This window comes from Rattus norvegicus, chromosome 17, assembly GCF_021556685.1.
Source record: "Rattus norvegicus strain SHRSP/BbbUtx chromosome 17, alternate assembly SHRSP_T2T, whole genome shotgun sequence".
Classification (NCBI taxonomy): domain Eukaryota; kingdom Metazoa; phylum Chordata; class Mammalia; order Rodentia; family Muridae; genus Rattus; species Rattus norvegicus.
In genome coordinates this window covers 90,270,209-90,288,457 of record NC_141550.1, presented here as the reverse complement: position 1 = coordinate 90,288,457, position 18,249 = coordinate 90,270,209, and the positions used below count along the sequence as shown (strand labels likewise).

Genomic DNA, 18,249 nt, shown 5'->3' with positions numbered 1-18,249 from the left:
CTCGGAGCGGCGCACGGGAAGCAGCCGGAGTTGTGTGCCCGGCGTCAGGGTGCGAGGAACAGAGGGCTAGCGGGTGCCCAGGTTGTGGGGGGCCTGGAGAGCACCATCCCTGTCCCGGGCAGACTTCCTCCTCTAGCTTGGCTCCCCGGTTCGGGTGACTGCAGACCGAAAACTCCTCGTCCCCGACCGTCCCCCGGGAGGGGAGGGGAAGGAGGTGGAGTGGGAGGAGGTGGATCCAGAAGGAAGGCGCGAGCAGTCCGCCCCCGGGAAGCAGCTCGCGCGCCCGCCGGCCCGGCCAGTCTCGCGCTCGGCGATCGCGGGCGCGTGGGGCCCCGGCCGGCCCGGCGAGGGGAGAGTCCGGCGGCCGCCGCCCCGCCCCACGCCCTCCCGCGGCGCCTAGAGCCCGGGGCCGGCCGGGGCAGGTCGCGGCGCTGCCTGGGAGCCGACCCCTAGCCCGCGTTCTCCGTTGCGTGGCCGCTCGTCTCACCGCCCCGGGCTGAGGCGCGGGCCCGCGGAGGCCGCGCCCGCGTGTGCGCAGCGAGGGAGGCCGGGGCACAAAGGCGAGCGGCCGGCGCAGGGGTCCGGCGGGCCGCGGAGGAGGGGCGGCGCCTCATGAATATTAACCGAGCCGCGGCCTAGCGCGCCCCGCCGCGGGCCGAGCCGCCGAGCGGAGCCCTCGCTTCCCGCACGCGCCCGGGCTGCGCTTCCCGGGAACCCGCGCCGGCGACCCGCCTCAGGAAGGGGCGGAGGAAATAGTGGTAGGTGGGTGATTTGCTCTGCGCTTTCCCCTCTGCTTCAGGTGGCCACCGGGGAGGGCGAGCCGGGGCCGGGGCCGGGGCCGGGGCGGGGGTCGGGGGTGGGGGCCGCAGCCGGGAGCTGAGAGTTGCCGGGGCCGCTGCTCTCCTGAAGCATGCCCGGGAGCCGGAGCGGGAGCGGCGCTGCGTCCCACCCGCAGCCGCACGCCTCCCCACCCATCCCCGCCGCGGGCCAAGGAAAACAGCCGCCTCCTCGGGGGCGCGGGCCGGGGCTCAGGGCAGGCTGCCACGGGCGGCCGGAGTCACCCGCGGCCCGGGCGGCCGCCGCCGCAGACGCCGCCGAGCCCACGCCCGCCCCGGTCGGAGCTGGCTTTTTGTTTGTTTGTTGGGGAGTTGGAGGGCGTCTGCGAGTCTAACCCGGTAAGGAGAAAACTTCGCTTAAGAGTAGGTATCCGGGTGCTGCAGAATGCACACACGGCCTCGGCGTTGCCCAGGAAATGCAGCACTTGAACCAGGATTTTTTTTTTTTTTCCTTGAAGGCTTCATAGCAGCCGGGCGTGTTTGACACAGCCACCGGGGCAGTTCTGAGGTCTGGTTCTCTTTCTCTCTCTCTCTTCCCGACGTTCAGGCGTTTCCCTTCTATTTTTTTTTTTTTTAATGTTGCATGAGAGGATTGTTTTCTTTGCAGGGTTCACCTTGGACTAATTCTTCGGATTGTGGGAGAGGGGGAACTTGGTCTGGGCTTGTGGCAAGGCTAAAGATCGGCGCCTGGGGAAAGTTCATGTCCTTCATTAACTTCTCCCTGTTCCAGGAAGGATCTCCGAAAGCTGATTTTTCTCTGGCCTCGGAGTAACACCGCCTGGAAGTGGACCTCTTCTCTCTGCACTTGGCCTCCGCCATACCTGCCAAGGAAACCTGTCGCCCCTGAACTTTAAGTCTGGAGAAATGAAGTCTGTTGAAGAGGGCATTTGAAGGGGCTTCCCGCAAGTCTTTATCTCGTATGTTTTTTGACCAGCCCTTAACCCTGCATCGCCTCAGAACTTGCTGTGGAATTGCTTCCCGTTTGGTGTGTGGTGGTACCTCTCCAATGTGGACTCCAAAGGATTTGTCCCTTTACAATTTGAAATGAAATGATGGCCACACATTGGACTGGTCTGCCTGAGGGAGATGGTGACAAACTCAAGGCCTGTGGAGCCGCCTGTGAGGTAAGCCAGCTAGCTGGGCGGTGGCTTATGTCTGGGATCATCCTAAGAGTACAGGGTCGTCTGCCATTGAGTCTGTCAGCTGCTTGGTGGCAGCGCCCCAGTTGACCAGGAGGGAGGTGAAGCCTGGCCTACTTTTGTTTCTAGGGACTTTAGCGATTAATAAGCAGGAACAAGTCTCTGTCTTACGTGCCAGAATCCTGGTTACCCTTTTGAGCGGGAGCATTCTTCCCTGCCTGGCCGAGAAGCATCCATTTTTCCTCCAGTGTTTTGGACATCGGTCTGCTTGGGGGTGGCTTTATGTGTAACTCCGCGCGTGTTACATCCTCAGTGGTGAGGGCAGCTGGTACGCTTGGTGCACCTGGAATCCAGTGTTTTCAACTCTGATGGGAGGGGATGCTGGTTCCTAATGGTGCCGATAGCAGCTTTGGGTGGGATTCGAAGGCTTCCCAAGGGCAATTTAGGCTCAGTCTTGGAAAACGCCTGTGGTGTTGAAATTCCAACCTCCTGGAAATCTTCTGGCTTTGCTGCTCTTTTATTTATGCTCAGTTGGCCCTTACACGGCTGCACAGTTCTGTGAACTGCTCTGGGTGGTAGGTGGCTTTCACTGAAGTTCAGAGAACAGCTGGCTGGGAAGAATTTACTTGTAAAAAAGAAAATTGTTTTTTGAGCTACCCGAACAGAATTTGTAGAAAATCTATTCACTTCTGGCCTCCCTCGCGCTGGTGTTCTCTTTTATTCTCCTTGTATTTGAGCTGGTTTATGTGGAATTTTTGTCCCTGGTGGTTCTGTCACATTTACTTTGTTTTGCATAGTTCCTGTAATTTGCTTGTTAAAGGCACTGAACATTGTTGCTCTTTATTGAGGCGACAGCCAGCGATGGCAACATCTCCAGTGAGCCCTCATATGAGCTCACTATTTCTTTTCCTCTGTTGTAAATTTTCTCCTCATGGTCTTTGGAACATGGCTAGTTCTAAGCATGAGAACTTGGACATTGAGTCACTTCAGTTTTGGTCTGGAAAGCATGCAGAAAAATGTGCTTCCCAGTTTTCTTCATTTGGGGATAGAAAGTTTGGGTGGAGGGGGCTTTTTGTGTGTTGGGACAGTTTATTGTACAGAGCTTCAGGTTTGCAGCTAGAACTAGTTCTTTACTTTTTTGCTGTCAGTAAACACCTGCTTGCAGGTAAATCGTGGTTAAGTCTGACACCACAATCTTCTGATCACAGTAAACCATAATGACGCCTTTTGGAAGACCTACCTACAACCTGGTGATTGCTTCTTGGGTACTGCAGTTACATAATAATGTATGCTGTGGCCCCACAGCCCTATTTGTCATTGTCTTGTGAACACTTTAATTAGCATGCTGCTCGCATTGTGTTTGCAAGAGCTAACGTTTATTTGATAATATATGTGTGTGTTGTTGTTTAAGGGTTGCTCTCAAACCGAGAATGTAGACACATCTTGTACTTGTCTAGGAAACAGTGCTTACACTTAGCTGCGCACTGCTTTGATTGACAGTGGCGGTATGTGTATTTTTAAAGGCTCCGAAATGTGTTTTCATTTGGGCATTTTGCTTGTGTGGCTATTTCTGGGTGAGAGCGAAAAACAGTATTGTCTTATTTCGCTCATTTAAAGAGTCCTCGGATTTTGTATTAAATGACTGTGTATTGGTGTTTTAAAGACTAGTCTTCGAGTCTTTGTGCTTCAGAAAACATTTGCAAACCGGCAGGTGGGGTGGGGGGGGCCGTGCCATTAATGCCTGTGGTTAGCTGTGATGTGTGTTTCTCTCCGATGCTGGGAACAGATTGTGGTTCCTTCCGAATGCTAGAAAGGGAGTTGCCATAGTTTCGATGGATAAATATTTGTCATTGAACACCTTGTTTTAGTGTCATTGGAAATAACTGTATTCTGTAATACATTCGACATTAGAGGAAGGGAACAAAAGAAGAGTCAATAGCTGTATTCCAGAATGTGTTCGAATAATAAATTGATGAATATTCTCAATCAGGAGACAGATACATAAGTCTTGGATGTAATGCTGTTTGTGAATTGACCAAAATGCCTAACTTTGTGAGACAGAGGAAACCAATTTAATAGTTGAATTGGCATTTCCTTCGTGCCTCGTCTAATTAGCTCATTTTGTGTTCTGTGGATAAGGTCAGTTGCTGTGCTTTCAAGGGAGATTTCATGTTCCTGTTAAGTAATCCATTTGTGTTGATAAGTGTATTCGTGTAGGCACCCTTCCTCAGGACTGTGTTGGAAGAGCAAAGAGCAGGTAACCAATAGCTTTCATAACTTAGAGAATTATGGTAATTCGGGAATCGTCTTGGCGTTATGCAGTCAGGACACTGCAGGTTGTGTCCAGACAAACTTACTCTATGCATCTAAATGTTATTCCCCCTCCCTCCCTCCCAGAGGCCCTGCTATGTAGCCCAAGCTGGCCTTAACCTCATAGCAGTCATCCTATGTCAACCTTCCAAGTGCTGGGATTCTAGGCAAGAGCCACTGGGGGTCCCTTTAAAGATGTGTTTTTCAATAATGGTTCTAGTCACCCTGAACACCATGTATGTCTGTGTGTTTGTGTGTCTGAGTAACTTTGGCTTGCTATTTTGCTTAACACAGACTCCTTTAAATATTCTGTGATAAGATCATTTCCCCTTACTTATTACTTAGTTTTAGGCTTCAGGGTTTAGCTTGTTGTTGTTGTTGTTTTAACCAGAAAACTGAAAAGTTTCATTGATCTACCCCCCCCAGCCCCCGCTTTCTGATTACACCTTTTAGTCTGTAGCCCCCAGTAGCCTACAATAATAAAAATTTTAGCAATTCATTATTATATTATATTATATTATATTACTTAGCTGTTATTCTTAATTTCATTAGTTCACTCTGTGTATCTTTTTTTTTTTTTTTTTACTTTAGCTAAGATTATCCTGTAACTGTAATGTATTCGTGGCTGATGAGAAATATTTGCTCATTGATTAATGGAATATGGAATACTATAAAGACTCAGGGTGTTTCTCTGAGTAGGAAACTGCATGAAGTCTTGCTTTGGTTGTCTTTTATAGTAGTACTCATTTAGCTCCCTTCCAGACGCCCTTGTTCTCAAGCTCTTTCTGTTTTTCCTTTTATCTGTGTCTATCTGTCTGTCTTTTTAAAAATAGGGTTCTTTTACTGTTTGCCCATTTCATATTGGATTAAGCCAGAGCCAATCTCTTTCTATTCCTTTAACCATTCCTCACCTTTCCCCCTAGGTTCTATTTCATGTTTTCCCATGACTTTAATTTATGTATAATTGGCACCCAGTCTGTAGCCCCAACTCAGATGGTGTGGCTGTCTTCTAGACCTGTGTAGGTACTGTGTTTAGCACTCAGTGATGTTTCAGAACATCCCACAGGCAATGCACTCCTTCCAGATGCTGCCCCGACACCAACCTATCTGTCCGTGCTGCCTGCTCTCTTACAAACTGCCTGTTTACCTGTCAAGAAGTAGGTGGTTACTCCTGGTTATTTAAAGTTGTCAGGTCTCCATGGCAGATTGAGGCCACCACTACCCGAGTGTGGGCCACTGTCTCACTGAGGAATAGGAGTGTCTTGGAAGCTCAGCTTGTCCCTGTGTCCTGCCAGAGCTCAGTCTTCAATGAGTCCAGTAGTCGGGCCACCTTCTCCTTTCTCACCCTTTGCTTCTTTCTGTAGTTTATATAACTGAGCTTGTGGAACTGTGACTTCATCTCTTCCCAGGTGTCTCTTCATCGTGCAGACCCTGCTCCTCTCCCTGTATCTGATTTTCACTTAGCCTGCAGGCTTTTCTCCTGTGTGATTCGTGGGGAAGTCTGCCCTGGCTCTCTAAGACTGCTGACTTGCCCCTAGTGTGTTAGTCCAAAATACACTGTACTTTATTGGGAACAAGTACTCACAACTCTGGTCATCTCTGTCTTCTTTGGACTGCAGCCTCCGTAGAGCACAGACCATGTTTATTTCCACACTGTTTGACACATAATAAATGCTCAGTGTTTGTTGAACAGATACCATGGAAAGGCTTTACGTTTCGGTGACTGTTCACTGCGATCTGGTCCACTATCATTATCTTCGTTACTCCATCCTGTTCCCTTCACTGTGGGATTTCTTCAACTCTCTCACCTGTGCACATCTCAGGTCTTAGTTTGAATCGCTTCCCCTCCTACGATCCCTGGTTTTGACCCAGGGTTGCCTCAGACTGGATATATAGCTGAGGGTGACCTTGAACTTACGACCTTCCTCATCCTACCTCCCAATTTCTGGAATGGCAGGCATTTGCTAGAAAGTCTGCTTTTCTCTGTTGCTTTTGCAACAAGTTCTTACTGTAGAACCAGGGTGGTCTTAAGTGTACCATCTTCCTGCCCCAGCCTCTCCAGTGCAGGGGTCAGGGCCACCACGTCAGGCTTCCTTTTATCTCTTGAGTTCAGATGCCCACATCCTACTAACCTGGGCACACAAAATCTATCTGCTCTTGGAAGTAAGCAGGCAATTCCGGTGCCAACCTGCTGATTCTCTGCCTCCCGCTCCCCTTCCCCATGTGCTCTTTCTGAGCTTGCCGGTCACAAGCCATAGTAGCCCTGCTCGCAGGCTCTGGAATGATTGGCACCTCTCTTTAGCTCATACAGGGCATGCATATTTGCTCGATGGGTTTCTCGGCTTGCTCTGCTGGTGTATTCTCCCTGGTGTACGCAGAGCAGACCATGAACCAAATCATGTCATTCCTCCACTCGAATTCCTTTAATGGCCTTTCATTTCCTTAGAAGTTACAGGGCAGAGTTCTCTCAGTGACCTTCAGGGCTTTTCCCTTTCACCTTCCTGCTCTCATTTCCGGTTACTCTTCCCCTCAGTCTGTACTGGCTATCCCAGACTCTTGCTACTCTGCAGGCAGAAACCAAACCGGGTAGCTTCAAGCCTCCCACCTGCTGGCCCCTTGTGCCGAGCTCTTCCTGGTCACTTCATGGCTCACCCTTGTCTTCAGTTTGTGTTTACAGGCCACCTTCTGAGTGACATTGCCACACACCCTGCTCAGTGCACAGTGCCAGTCCTGCACTTGGCTGCCCACTGTTCCTTCCCCAGCATCATCCCAGCATCTCCCCCTCCAGCAGGCCTGCTTAGCTAGACGGTTTTACTCTGGTTTTTTGGGGGTTGGAGGGAGGGGTGTGTGTGCAGATAGTGTAGAGTGTAAATGTTCTCAGCTTGGCTGTTTCATTCAAGTGCTCTTTGTGTCATAATGTATTTCTTACATGATTGGAGACAAGAGAAATCCCACAGTGTCAGGGAGCTTGTTCTAAGGCACGTAATGTGCAGATACCTGTTAACCTCGGAAGAGGAAGTGCTCCGTGTTCTTCAGAAGGCCTCACGCCTTCAGTTCCCTTCCATTTCCTTCAGGATTTGTGCTGAGATGTTTGAGTCACTTACTTTCCTTTGTATCTTTCTTACCTTTGGGAAGTTGGTTACCAAGTTACAGTAACCAGGACAATATGTAGTACAAATGAAGGAAATAATTTGCACCACTGGTCTGCTCTCAAACTAGAGGAATGGTAATCAGAGTGGTGGATGCAGAAGGTTTAGCGAAAGGTAATGCACCTAGAGTGAGAGGACTTGACTTAGCATGCATACTAGGTTCTGGGTTTGAGCTCTAGCACTTAAAAAAAAAAAAAAGAAAAAAGAAAAAGCAATGTGTCTGTATGAACAATGTTTCTTTAGTGAAAGGCTTGTCTACCACATGACATTTACTTTATATTTTTTAACACAGTAACCAGATAATCTTAACATCTGTTAATTTTGATGCCAGTATAGAAATGGTGATTTTTTTTTTTTTTATTCTTTTTAACCCCACACTGCTGTTTCCTGAGTTTTAAAATAAGTCCTGTGAAATTCTGGTTTCTAGCTTATCTATACTAACGCAGTACGTGAACAGCCTTTCAGAGGCATATGCTTTGTTCTGGGAAGTCCTGGGATTGATTCTAGCTAGTCATGATATACCATAACGCTATTTTTAAGTGTTTCTTTCTCCACATACGTGAATCCAAAGCCAGAATACCACTCTGCCAAAATCTCTTTGTAGATCATTAGGATGAAGGCAAAGCCTGCCAGGACTGAGAATAAATAGTGCTGTAGCAGAAGCGGGCATCGTGTGGGTCTGGGTGGGAATGCATGCATGCAGCCAGATCCTTCACCAGATAAGAGCCACCAACAAAGAAAACGTCTCCATAAAGAATTAGTGTTCTTCAGCATTCGTTTCTTCTAGCATATTTCGAGGTCCACTCTACTTTGATTTCATGGTTTTAATCTGAGCTACTACGGGTCAGGTGGTCTGCACCAAAGGTGATACCGTCTCTTTTGTTCTCTGTGCTGTGAAGAGCCTTGCCATCTTCTTATGTTAGCAGTGTGCTTGCTGACTTCAGGATGGCCAGTGCTAGTGTTGATGGGTGCACAGATGCTGTTACCGAGTGCAGCTATTTCCTGTTACAGAAGGACCATATGGTAGGCATTTGTTTCTCTTTCTAGTTGATGTGATTAGATTACTAAAATGAAAGGTTACTGTACTTAAAGACCGTCCTAGTATTCGTCTACTTTTAATCGACCTTACGGAATTAAATGTGTGAAGCTATTATAAATGTCATCTTTGGGGTAGTAAGACTTTGTCTAAGTAACTTTTATAGTTTCTGTGACCAGACACCTGCCATGAGGGAGCCTCAGGAGGGAGGGGTTTATTTTGGCTTGGGGTTTACCAGGATACGGTGCACCGTGTCAGGGAAGGCATCGTGCAAAGAACAGAAGGTGCTGGTTACACTGCGTCTGCACTCAGGAGCCGAGAGTGATGACTGCTGCTGCTTAGCCTTGCCTCTGGTTCTGCCCCGGTGTCCAGCTCTTAGAGTCCTTCCTCAGTTCCAGTTTCCTGGGAATGTCTTCATTAACATATCCAGAGGTGTGCTTCCTTGGTGAATCTAAGTACAGTCAAGTTGGGCCACAGAGACTGACACCATTATGGGTGTGTCACAGAAAACCTCTGTTCTGCATTATTTTCATGAAAATAATTCAAAGTGCCATCGTCTCATCAAATTGAGTATTATACAAAATAGTGTATGTCACAATGGAGCAATGGAAGACAGCATATTAGGCTTTCAAAATAACCCGGGCGTGGACCTGAAAGATGGCTCTGTAAAGGCACTGATAGCCTGAGCTCAGACCCTGTAAGCCAGGGTGGAGGGTGGGAACAGATTCTCTAGAATGTTCTCTCACCTCCGAGTGTGCACATCTTGGATGCACTCACGCCTGCACACCTCACACACAGATTACAAATGTTTTAAGAATCTGAAAGACAGGGGACTGGGGATTTAGCTCAGTGGTAGAGCGCTTACCTAGGAAGCGCAAGGCCCTGGGTTCGGTCCCCAGCTCCGAAAAAAAGAACCAAAAAAAAAAAAAAAAAAGAATCTGAAAGACAAATGGATATGCAGTGCTATAACTTCAGAGCTTGACATGGGAAGGTTTTTTTGTTTTTTTTTTGTTTTTTGTTTTTTTCTAGTTAATGTTAAAAGTTCTATCCTGTCATGTTAGGAGTAAAAGAATAGGTTTTAAATTTAAACCCGGCGTTTCTGAATATTTATCTATCTTTGGGAACATAGACAGACCAGAGCAAACTGTTGTCCATTACTATAAAGAAGGCTAAGTTGAAGACTTTTGTTTACTTTGCCCAGTGGCTGGCTGCTCTCCGGCCTTCTGTTTGATGTTGGTTATGCTTGGATTCTGGCTTGGTTACTTGCTGCCTTTTGCTCTGTTGCTTATCTCGGCTGTGGATGGACATCTGGCACAGCCGTGACTAGTGCCAGGCATGTTCTGTCCTCCTCCTAACCCAGTGAGCACAGTCTTTTGACTTCCTGGCTTTTTTCCCCCCTGCATTTATCATAGTTTATAAGGACTTAGGGCTAAAATTTTGTTTTTTAAAAGGACTTATTTATTTATATATTTAACGTATATGGGTACTTTGTCTGCATGTACATCTGCACAGCAGTAGACAGCATCAGACAGTGGCTGTCGTGTGGGTGCTAGGAATTGAACTCAGGACCTTTAGAAGGACAGCGATTGCTCTTAACTGCTGAGCCATCTCTCCAGCTCTGAGGGCTTAAATTCTTAATAACATGGTCATTATTAGATATCAGATGGGATTAGTACATTTGGAAGTTTCTTCTGGATATCATTTAACTGTATGATCTTGGTCTTCAGGTAATGTGTTTGACTCTGCTAGGTCTTCTGGTACGTCAGGGTCTGTATGGAAGGTAATCGGGGTGAGTTTGATCAGTGAGACCTACTTGCTTTTCTGGGCTCTGAATATTGATTGGCTCCTGGAAATAATAGGGATCTGTATGTGAGGTGAGGGAAGGAAATGCTTGGGGCACTCATTTTAAAGTCAGGCCTTTTTTATGAAGCTTTTAGGAAGTTGCTTTTTACTTCAGTCATCATTCATTCATTTGTTCATTCATTTGTTCCTTCCTCCATCCATCCATTTGTGTCTCAACAGGTTTGAAACAGAAAAACAGAGACAGGAAAATAAAAAGCTTACAACTGTCCCCGGGTGAACACTTGCAGATTCTGATGAGGACTGACTGCTAGGGCTAGGGGTTTACCTCATGTCCCCAGTCTTCCTCCTTGGCATTCCAGTTTGTTCTTCAGTCTTTGAGGGGGCAGAAACCCAGTAAGGAAACAGAGAGAGACCCAACATGGAGGTAGTGGACTTCTCTGAGACCCACCGACTCCCACAAGGCTCTCTACCGCAGTGCTGATGCTTTCTCACGGGACTGTTTCCAGGATGGCACATGGGCCAGAACGTTGGTTTAGTGAAATGTAGTGGATCATGACGAGAATGTTTTTAATGATTTATTAATTTTATATATGTGAACTACACTGTCACTCTCTTCCGACACACCAGAAGAGGGCATCGGATCCCATTACAGATGGCTGTGAGCCACCATGTGGTTGCTGGGAATTGAACTCAGGACCTCAGGAAGAGCAGTCAGTGCTCTTAACCGCTGAGCCATCTCTCCAGGGGTTCCCTGCCCCCTATTTTTCTTTTTGCTGTTTCATTTTTAAAATTTTACATTTGTACTATATTTTTAAACGTTATTTCATAACATATCACAGGCCCACGTTCGTAGGCTTTATGAATGGATCTTATTGTATATGGAGGATAAGAATCCTAAATGGTACAGACTGAAGGGAATTTCACAGTCTGTAATTTAGAACTGACAGAAGATTCGCTTTCTCTGTCTGTGAAGGTAGAACTAGGTGGTCTCTAGTAGATGGCTTATTCCAATTAGAAACGAATAGAAGTTAAAGTTGTTCTTCAGCAGAGGTGGAAGGACCTTCAGGAATGTTCTAGTGGCGACCCTTGCCTCGGGAGGATCCTCAGTCAGGCATGATGGGGTCATCTGAGTAAACGTTTTGAACTCCAGGTCTCTCATCTCTTCATTAGTGTAATGAGAGTCCCTGGAAGTCACATGGAACCATTGATTCTTCACTGGGTTTTGTGATATCCTAGTGTTCACCCAGATTTGAGAGCAGCGGTGCCCTAGATCACATTCACAGACCTTCCCTAGATCACATTCACAGACCTTTCTGAGAAGTTTTACATGGCCATGAACTGAGTTACTGTTAGATTGAGACTGTGGCGTCTTTTGCTGAAGTCAGGCGTGTATCATGTTGCTCTACTGAAGTGGCCTGTTTTCAGATACGGGGAGTTCTGCGTCCAGAGAGCCAGGCACGGTGGTGCACAGCACGTCTCCAGCTTTAGCTGGCTTGGAAGCTGAGGCAGAAGCATAAGTAGAACTCCAGGGTTCAAGGCAACAAAACAAAACACGCATTAAAATGTAGCACTTGCTGAGTGATAGTGTAATTTTTGAAAAATATCTGTTGTCCCTAACCAAAACTTAAACATTTTAAAGTGGTTGAATTCTGCTTTTTGCCTTACTGCAGCTGTAGCTGTTCCTTTCAGTTTTATTATAAAAGTAATTTACCTAGTTTCATTTGTAGAAGGCTGTATTGAAAAAACTATTGCTGGAGTAATTTGTAATCAGTCATTTTTACCATTTTCTAGAAAGAACAGAAAAAGTTTCAGCAAAAGAATGTATACACACACACACACACACACGCACACACACACGCACACACACACACATACACACACATGCACACACATACACACACACGCACAAACACACGCACATACACACAGACACACACACACGCACACGCACGTGCACACACACACTCTCACCTTTGTATGTGAATGCACATTGTGAGTGACAGAAATCATTGCAACATAAATCTTCAGTAATAAAGTGTTCATTAGTGAGATAATGTCCCCTATAAATCTGCCCCCTTTACTGCCAGCAGCTCTGCTGATTCTGCCTTTGAATCAGCCTGGTCTTTCAGTCTGACTCATAGGGACCAGCATACGGTTATATGGCGTACACACAAGGCAAACCGATTGCAGTGTCCAGTTGCAATTCTGAAGAAGAAGTGTGGTTTCTGAAACAGTGAATGTGAAGGAGAAAGCGCCTGGCCACTGACAAAGAGGCTGTGGCAGAGTGAGGCCAGCTCACAAATGGAGAGAATGTAATCAGGGTTGATAGGCATCTCAAAGGAGAGCCGTGGAGAGCATGTTTAAGGATTAAGAGCTTTTGAGAAATTGATGTCTTTGACTGTGATTGCATCTAGGAGGATGTGGTTCTTCTCCCAAGCAAAGTTTAGCTTAGACTCAGTCTTTCAGCAGCTCTGTTTGCCAAGAGACCGTAAAAAGCAGGTATGAATATATTGATGGATGGATGGAAGTAGTGAACAAATTTCTCTTACTGCTGAGAATTAATAGAAAACCCTAGCTTTTCTGGTTGACTTTCAAATGAAGCTGTTTAAAAGGAGACCCGGGATAGTGTCTAGAAAGGTTGTAGTTCTTAGATACCCACATAGTTCAGAAGTGTGAATATTTCAGCCGCACCATTTGTGACTACTACCAGCCTTTGCTGCCCAGTGTTCAGGCACAATGAAGTCGTAAGCTTAGTTTTGGGATATGTCAGTCAGACTCTCTCCAGGTGATGGTGTCAATAGAACCATATCTTGTGGCTACTAGATATGTGCCTCTCTGGGCAAGTCTCTCCCTGGCTTAGGGAGAGTCGGGGAATCATGTGTCTCTGGTCTTTGATTGCTGTTGCCAGTCTGACCACGGCCTTTGATGGCTGTAGTCATCACAGTTACCTTTAACGTTGGCTTTTTTTTTTTTTTTTTTAAGATTTTATTCATTTATTATATATAAGTACACTGTAGCTGACTTCAGACACACCAGAAGAGGGGATCGGGTCTCTTTACAGATGGTTGTGAGCCACCATGTGGTTGCTGGGAATTGAACTCAGGACCTCTGGAAGAGTAGTCGGGTGCTCTTAACCGCTGAGCCATCTCTCCAGCCCTTAACGTTGGCTTTTAAGAAGATTATTCAAACGATGTGTTTGGATTATTAACTGATATTTCTAGGAGAAGGTAGACAGTTATTTAAGGGCCTAAAATACATGTGTCCATTCAGAGAGCCCGATGATTCCTCCAAACATAAGGGTTGGAACGTGTGTGCTTCACACTGTGCTGAAGTGTTAGGCGATCATTGATGGGAAAATGGTGTGACTTTTCTAGCTGGCTCTTAACTGACTGTAGACTAAATAGAAGCCTTAAGTCTCTAAATAGGACTTGAATTTTAGAAATCATTTGGTATAGTAACTAAGTGAGAAGATAGATGATCAATACTATGAATAAAATAGTTTGTTGTTCAGAGCCTGCACAGGTGTAAGTAAAAAGGGAATTTCATGAGTTTATGCCAATGAACTTGGCAAATGAAATCGTCAGGTTCCTTAAGAGGGACAAATCATGGAAATGGACACGAGGAGAAATTAAAAAATTGTAATAGTGCCATGTGTCAAAGTAATTGCCTGTGAAATTATAAATCTCTCCAAACAGAAGATTCTAAGATGGGGTTGGGGATTTAGCCCCTCGGTCCCCAGCTCTGAAAAAAAAAAAAAAAGAAAAAAAAAAAAGAAAGAAAAAAAAGAAAGAAGGCAGAAGATTCTAAGACCACTTGGTACATTGGTATAGTTGTATATATATATTATCACATACAAATGCTACATATACATGTATGTATACATATGTGTATAATATATATATTATACACTCAAGAAAATCGAAGCAGAGACAACTTTTCTGATCTCTGTTTTGTGAGTCTGGTATAAGCCTGTCCAGGGAAAAACAAGGAAAAAAATGTATTAACAGCTGTCTGCCATGTGAATGCCTTTTGAATATTAGCAGATCAGATCTAGTGAGAGGGTAATATGCCAGAAATAAGTTGGAGTTATTCTAGAAATGAAAGTTTATTGTCAAAAATTAATTATTAATGAAGTCGGAGAGTTCATATGATCATCTCGGTAGATGCGGAATGTTTGAGAAAGTAAGTAAAAAAGTAGGACTATAACAACATGTACTAAGTCTGATGAAGAAGAACATCTATAAGGAAAACAGATGCCGTACTTTGACAATCACTGTTGACATTCAGGGTCGTACTGCAGTGTGGAAGTCCGCAGAGGAATGAGAAGAAAGAAGAGAAGAGGAATAATCACGTCTCAGGCAGAATGCACATTGAAAACCACAAGGGATGCACCTTCAAACTCCCACTAGCACTACGCAGTTACAATGTCAAACTGGGATGCAGAGTGGCTATGCAGGGGTCTGTTTCTGTACACTGGCAGTAGCTGAAAAAGGAGACTTCAGAGTAAGCATCGCTTCACCGTCTGAAGGAAACTAAAATGAGAGTCAGCTCAAGGCTCAGTTTAGCTCCAGTTAAATCTAGCAGGCGTTTGGCTGTTCCTGTTGTTTGTTTGTTTTCTGAGACTAGGCCTATCTGTCCTATGACACTTACTATGTAAGCTAAGCTGAACTCACTGAGACCCGCTTGCCTCTGCCTCCCAAGGGCTGGGACTAAAGCTTTGTGCTACGCTGCCTGGCCTTTTTTTTTTTTTTTTTTTTTTTTTAAAGAGAACTAAACACTCTGACTAAAACAGATGTGGGAATGCAAAGGACACGCAGTTACTAAAGCTATACTGGAAAACTATGAAGTTAGACGACTTAGAGTGTCATACTGACTAAAGGCCGTGAAAGTCAAGACAGTATTGAATTAATGTACAACTGCCATGTGCAAGAACGAAAGCCAATAGCCAGTTGGGAGTAGTGTTTTCAACAAGTGGAAATACATATAGAAAAATGTTTTGTTTTGTCTCGCTGGACAGAAAAGTTAATCCAACGTTGATCACTAATGTGAATGCCAAAGCTAGGTTATGAAGCTGCAGTAAGGCAGTAAAACTGGCAAAGGTTTCTGGGAAATGGCACAGATAGTACTAAGTAGAAGAGGAAAATAGCGACAATTTCTGTTTTACCAAAAATGTAATCTTCTGTTCTTGTAAGATGCCATGGTGAAAATGGCATTCTTTCTTAAACCAGACATGGGGAGAGGTTGGCAAAATATGTGTTGGATGATGGGGTTTTGTCCAGAGGCTGTGTATAAACTCTCAGGACTCAAGATAAGACAGCCTCGCTTAAAAATGGGCAATAACCGAACTCCACAAGACAAGATAAAGGAAAGGCATATGCCCACGTGTTCATCATTATCAGTGGTTAGGGAGCACATTAGTCTGGAGCATTAGCTATTCTTTGTCACAATAACATTTGCTGCTGTGATTGTTTTTTAACTGCACCCAGTTGACTGATAGAGCAATTAGTGGGAACTTCTCAGTTTGGGTCTGCTTTGAAGCATTAAAATAATACTGCTATTACTTTTAAGTTTCATTTTCCAATTATTCATTACTATTCCATAGAAATAAGGGATTTTGTGTTAGCAACTATGCACCCATAAAATGTAAACTTTTCACTTGTTGGGTACCACCATCTCCCGTTAGAGAATGGCCAGAATTAGATGTCAGAACACCAAGTATTGGTGGGGAAGGAACAAGTGAGCTCTGATACATTGTAGCTCACACGATGACACAGCTGTGGAGGAGAACATTGTGGCAGCTATCAGAAAGTCAGGCATTCATTCACTATGCAGCCCACCTTGCTTTTTTTTTTTTTTTTTTTTTAAGATTTACTTATTTATTATATATAAGTACACTGTAGCTGTCTTCAGACACACCAGAAGAAGGTATCCGATCTCATTACAGATGGTTGTGAGTCACCATGTGGTTGCTGGGATTTGAACTCAGGACCTCTGGAAAAGCAGCCAGTGCTCTTAGCTGCAGAGCCATCCTGCAGCCCCAGCCCACCTTTCAAGCTTATTATTTTTGTTATTTTTGAGATAGAGTCTTGCTGGGTAGTAGTCCTAGCTAGCCTACTGCTTGCTACACAGCCCAGGATAGCCTTGAATTTAAGACAGTCCTTCTGCCTCAGCCTCTCAAAATCTGAATTTATGGGCATGCAGTACCATGTCTCTTTTTAGCTGTTTATATTTGTAACAAATAACATCTTCAAATTTGAGGTAGACTACTATTCCCCACTTAGAATAAGTTACTGATGCTTGCCACTACATAGATGCGTCTCCTTTTTCTTTTTCTTGGTTTTTCAACTGAGGGTTTGTCTGGGTAGCCCTGGGTAGCCCTGGCTTTCTTGGAAGTCACTCTTATAGACCAGACTGGCCTCAAACTTGGAGATCTGCCTGCCTCTCCCTCCTGAGTGTGGATTAGGTATACACCATCTTCCGGCCTCGGAGGCATCTCAGGCAAGAGAAGCCAGAACTGAAAGAGTATATATAATATGCATTTCCTCTCTAGGAAATCCTAGTCCTGGAGGAAATACTCTCAAGTGATAGAGAACATACTGTTGGTGGTCATGTGGAAGAGCACTGACTGCTGAGGCGCGAAGGCCTTGTGTACTAAGTAATGTTGGTTGTGCGTATACATGAGCTTGCCGAGGTCAGTTGTGCATTTGATGGGTACATTTTGTTCTGTGAGTTACACCTCAGCAAAACATATTTGAAAAGAGAAGAGCTTGGCCACATAAAATCCTAGCTGTTACAAGCTCTGATACAGTGCTGGCTGCTCTTTAAACAGCACCCTTAGACCAAAGTCTTGGTAGCCCCTTACAATTCATTGGAAATGCACTATGTGATCCAGACTTTCCATTCCAAGGTAATGCCCCAAGAGGAGTGAAATGGATGCCTCCAGGAGTGTCCATAAATGTTTGCTCACAAAAAACTGGAAGCAGTTCACCTCTGCATCAGTAGGAAAATAGATAAAGCATTGTGGTGTGGTCAGAAAGCAAAGAGGGGGTGGATATGAAACTATCCTGAGCAGAAGAAGCAGACAGACAGGCAGACAGACAGACAGACAGACAGAAGGGCCCAGCATTGCGATCGCAGAACTATCGCATGGTGATCGAACACAGAGCTTGCTTTTGTGCCAGGGCATCACTAGCATACACACAGGAAACTTCTGGGGTAGTACGAATGCTTTGCATCTTGTGTGTGTGTATGTGAGGAGAGACTTGGGTGCATGGAAAATCAGATTACGGGCTCAGGGACTTACATGGAACTGTATATACTCAACTAAAGCAGTAAATGTTAGGGTGAGAGATGGCACAGTGGGTAAAGCACTTGCCATGCAAGTATGACGATGGTTTTGGATAGCCCCACCCCCACCCTGCCCCCAGCATACAATTGTGTAAATGCTGGATGGGCATGGTGGCCGGAACCTGTATTCATAGTTCTCAGGAGTCAGCAGACACTTGTGATTATGGGAGCAAGCTGGCTAGCTAAGCCAGCCCAATCAAGGAGCTCTGGGGTCAAGGGAGAGACCCTGCCTCAATGTTGAAAGTATCTTCCTTGATTTCCTGTCCATTTGAGGTCAGCCTGTACATGGGCACTAACTTTCCTCGCATGCACTCACATAGACTTGGATTCATTGTTGGAATTTTGGCTCTCAGGAAACTGCAGTTAAACCTGTACTTAATTTGTATTTCCTGTATCCCAACCAGCTTCTCATGTCCTAATAGTTTGGCGAAATTTATCAAGCTTTGGCTTTCTCAAGAAAGTTTTTTTTTTTTTTAATTTCCTTAATTGCAGTCATATTTAAAAAACATAGTGAAACCGTACAACAATTGAAAATTACATATGCTATAGGTGGTTTAGTTGTAAAAAAAATCCTGATACACACACACACACACACACACACACACACACACACACACACACGATTAACA

The 18,249-nt window shown here is 45.3% G+C and overlaps 1 protein-coding gene across 1 annotated transcript in view; it reads left to right on the top strand.

Annotated features, from left to right (window-relative positions):
• The first annotated feature begins 1,885 nt into the window (after nt 1-1,885).
• Nucleotides 1,886-18,249, top strand: part of Arhgap21 (Rho GTPase activating protein 21) — a 123,432-nt gene continuing 107,068 nt past the window's right edge. The window contains 1 exon segment of the mRNA NM_001191693.1: nt 1,886-1,960. Coding sequence (NP_001178622.1) covers nt 1,886-1,960 — 75 coding nt within the window.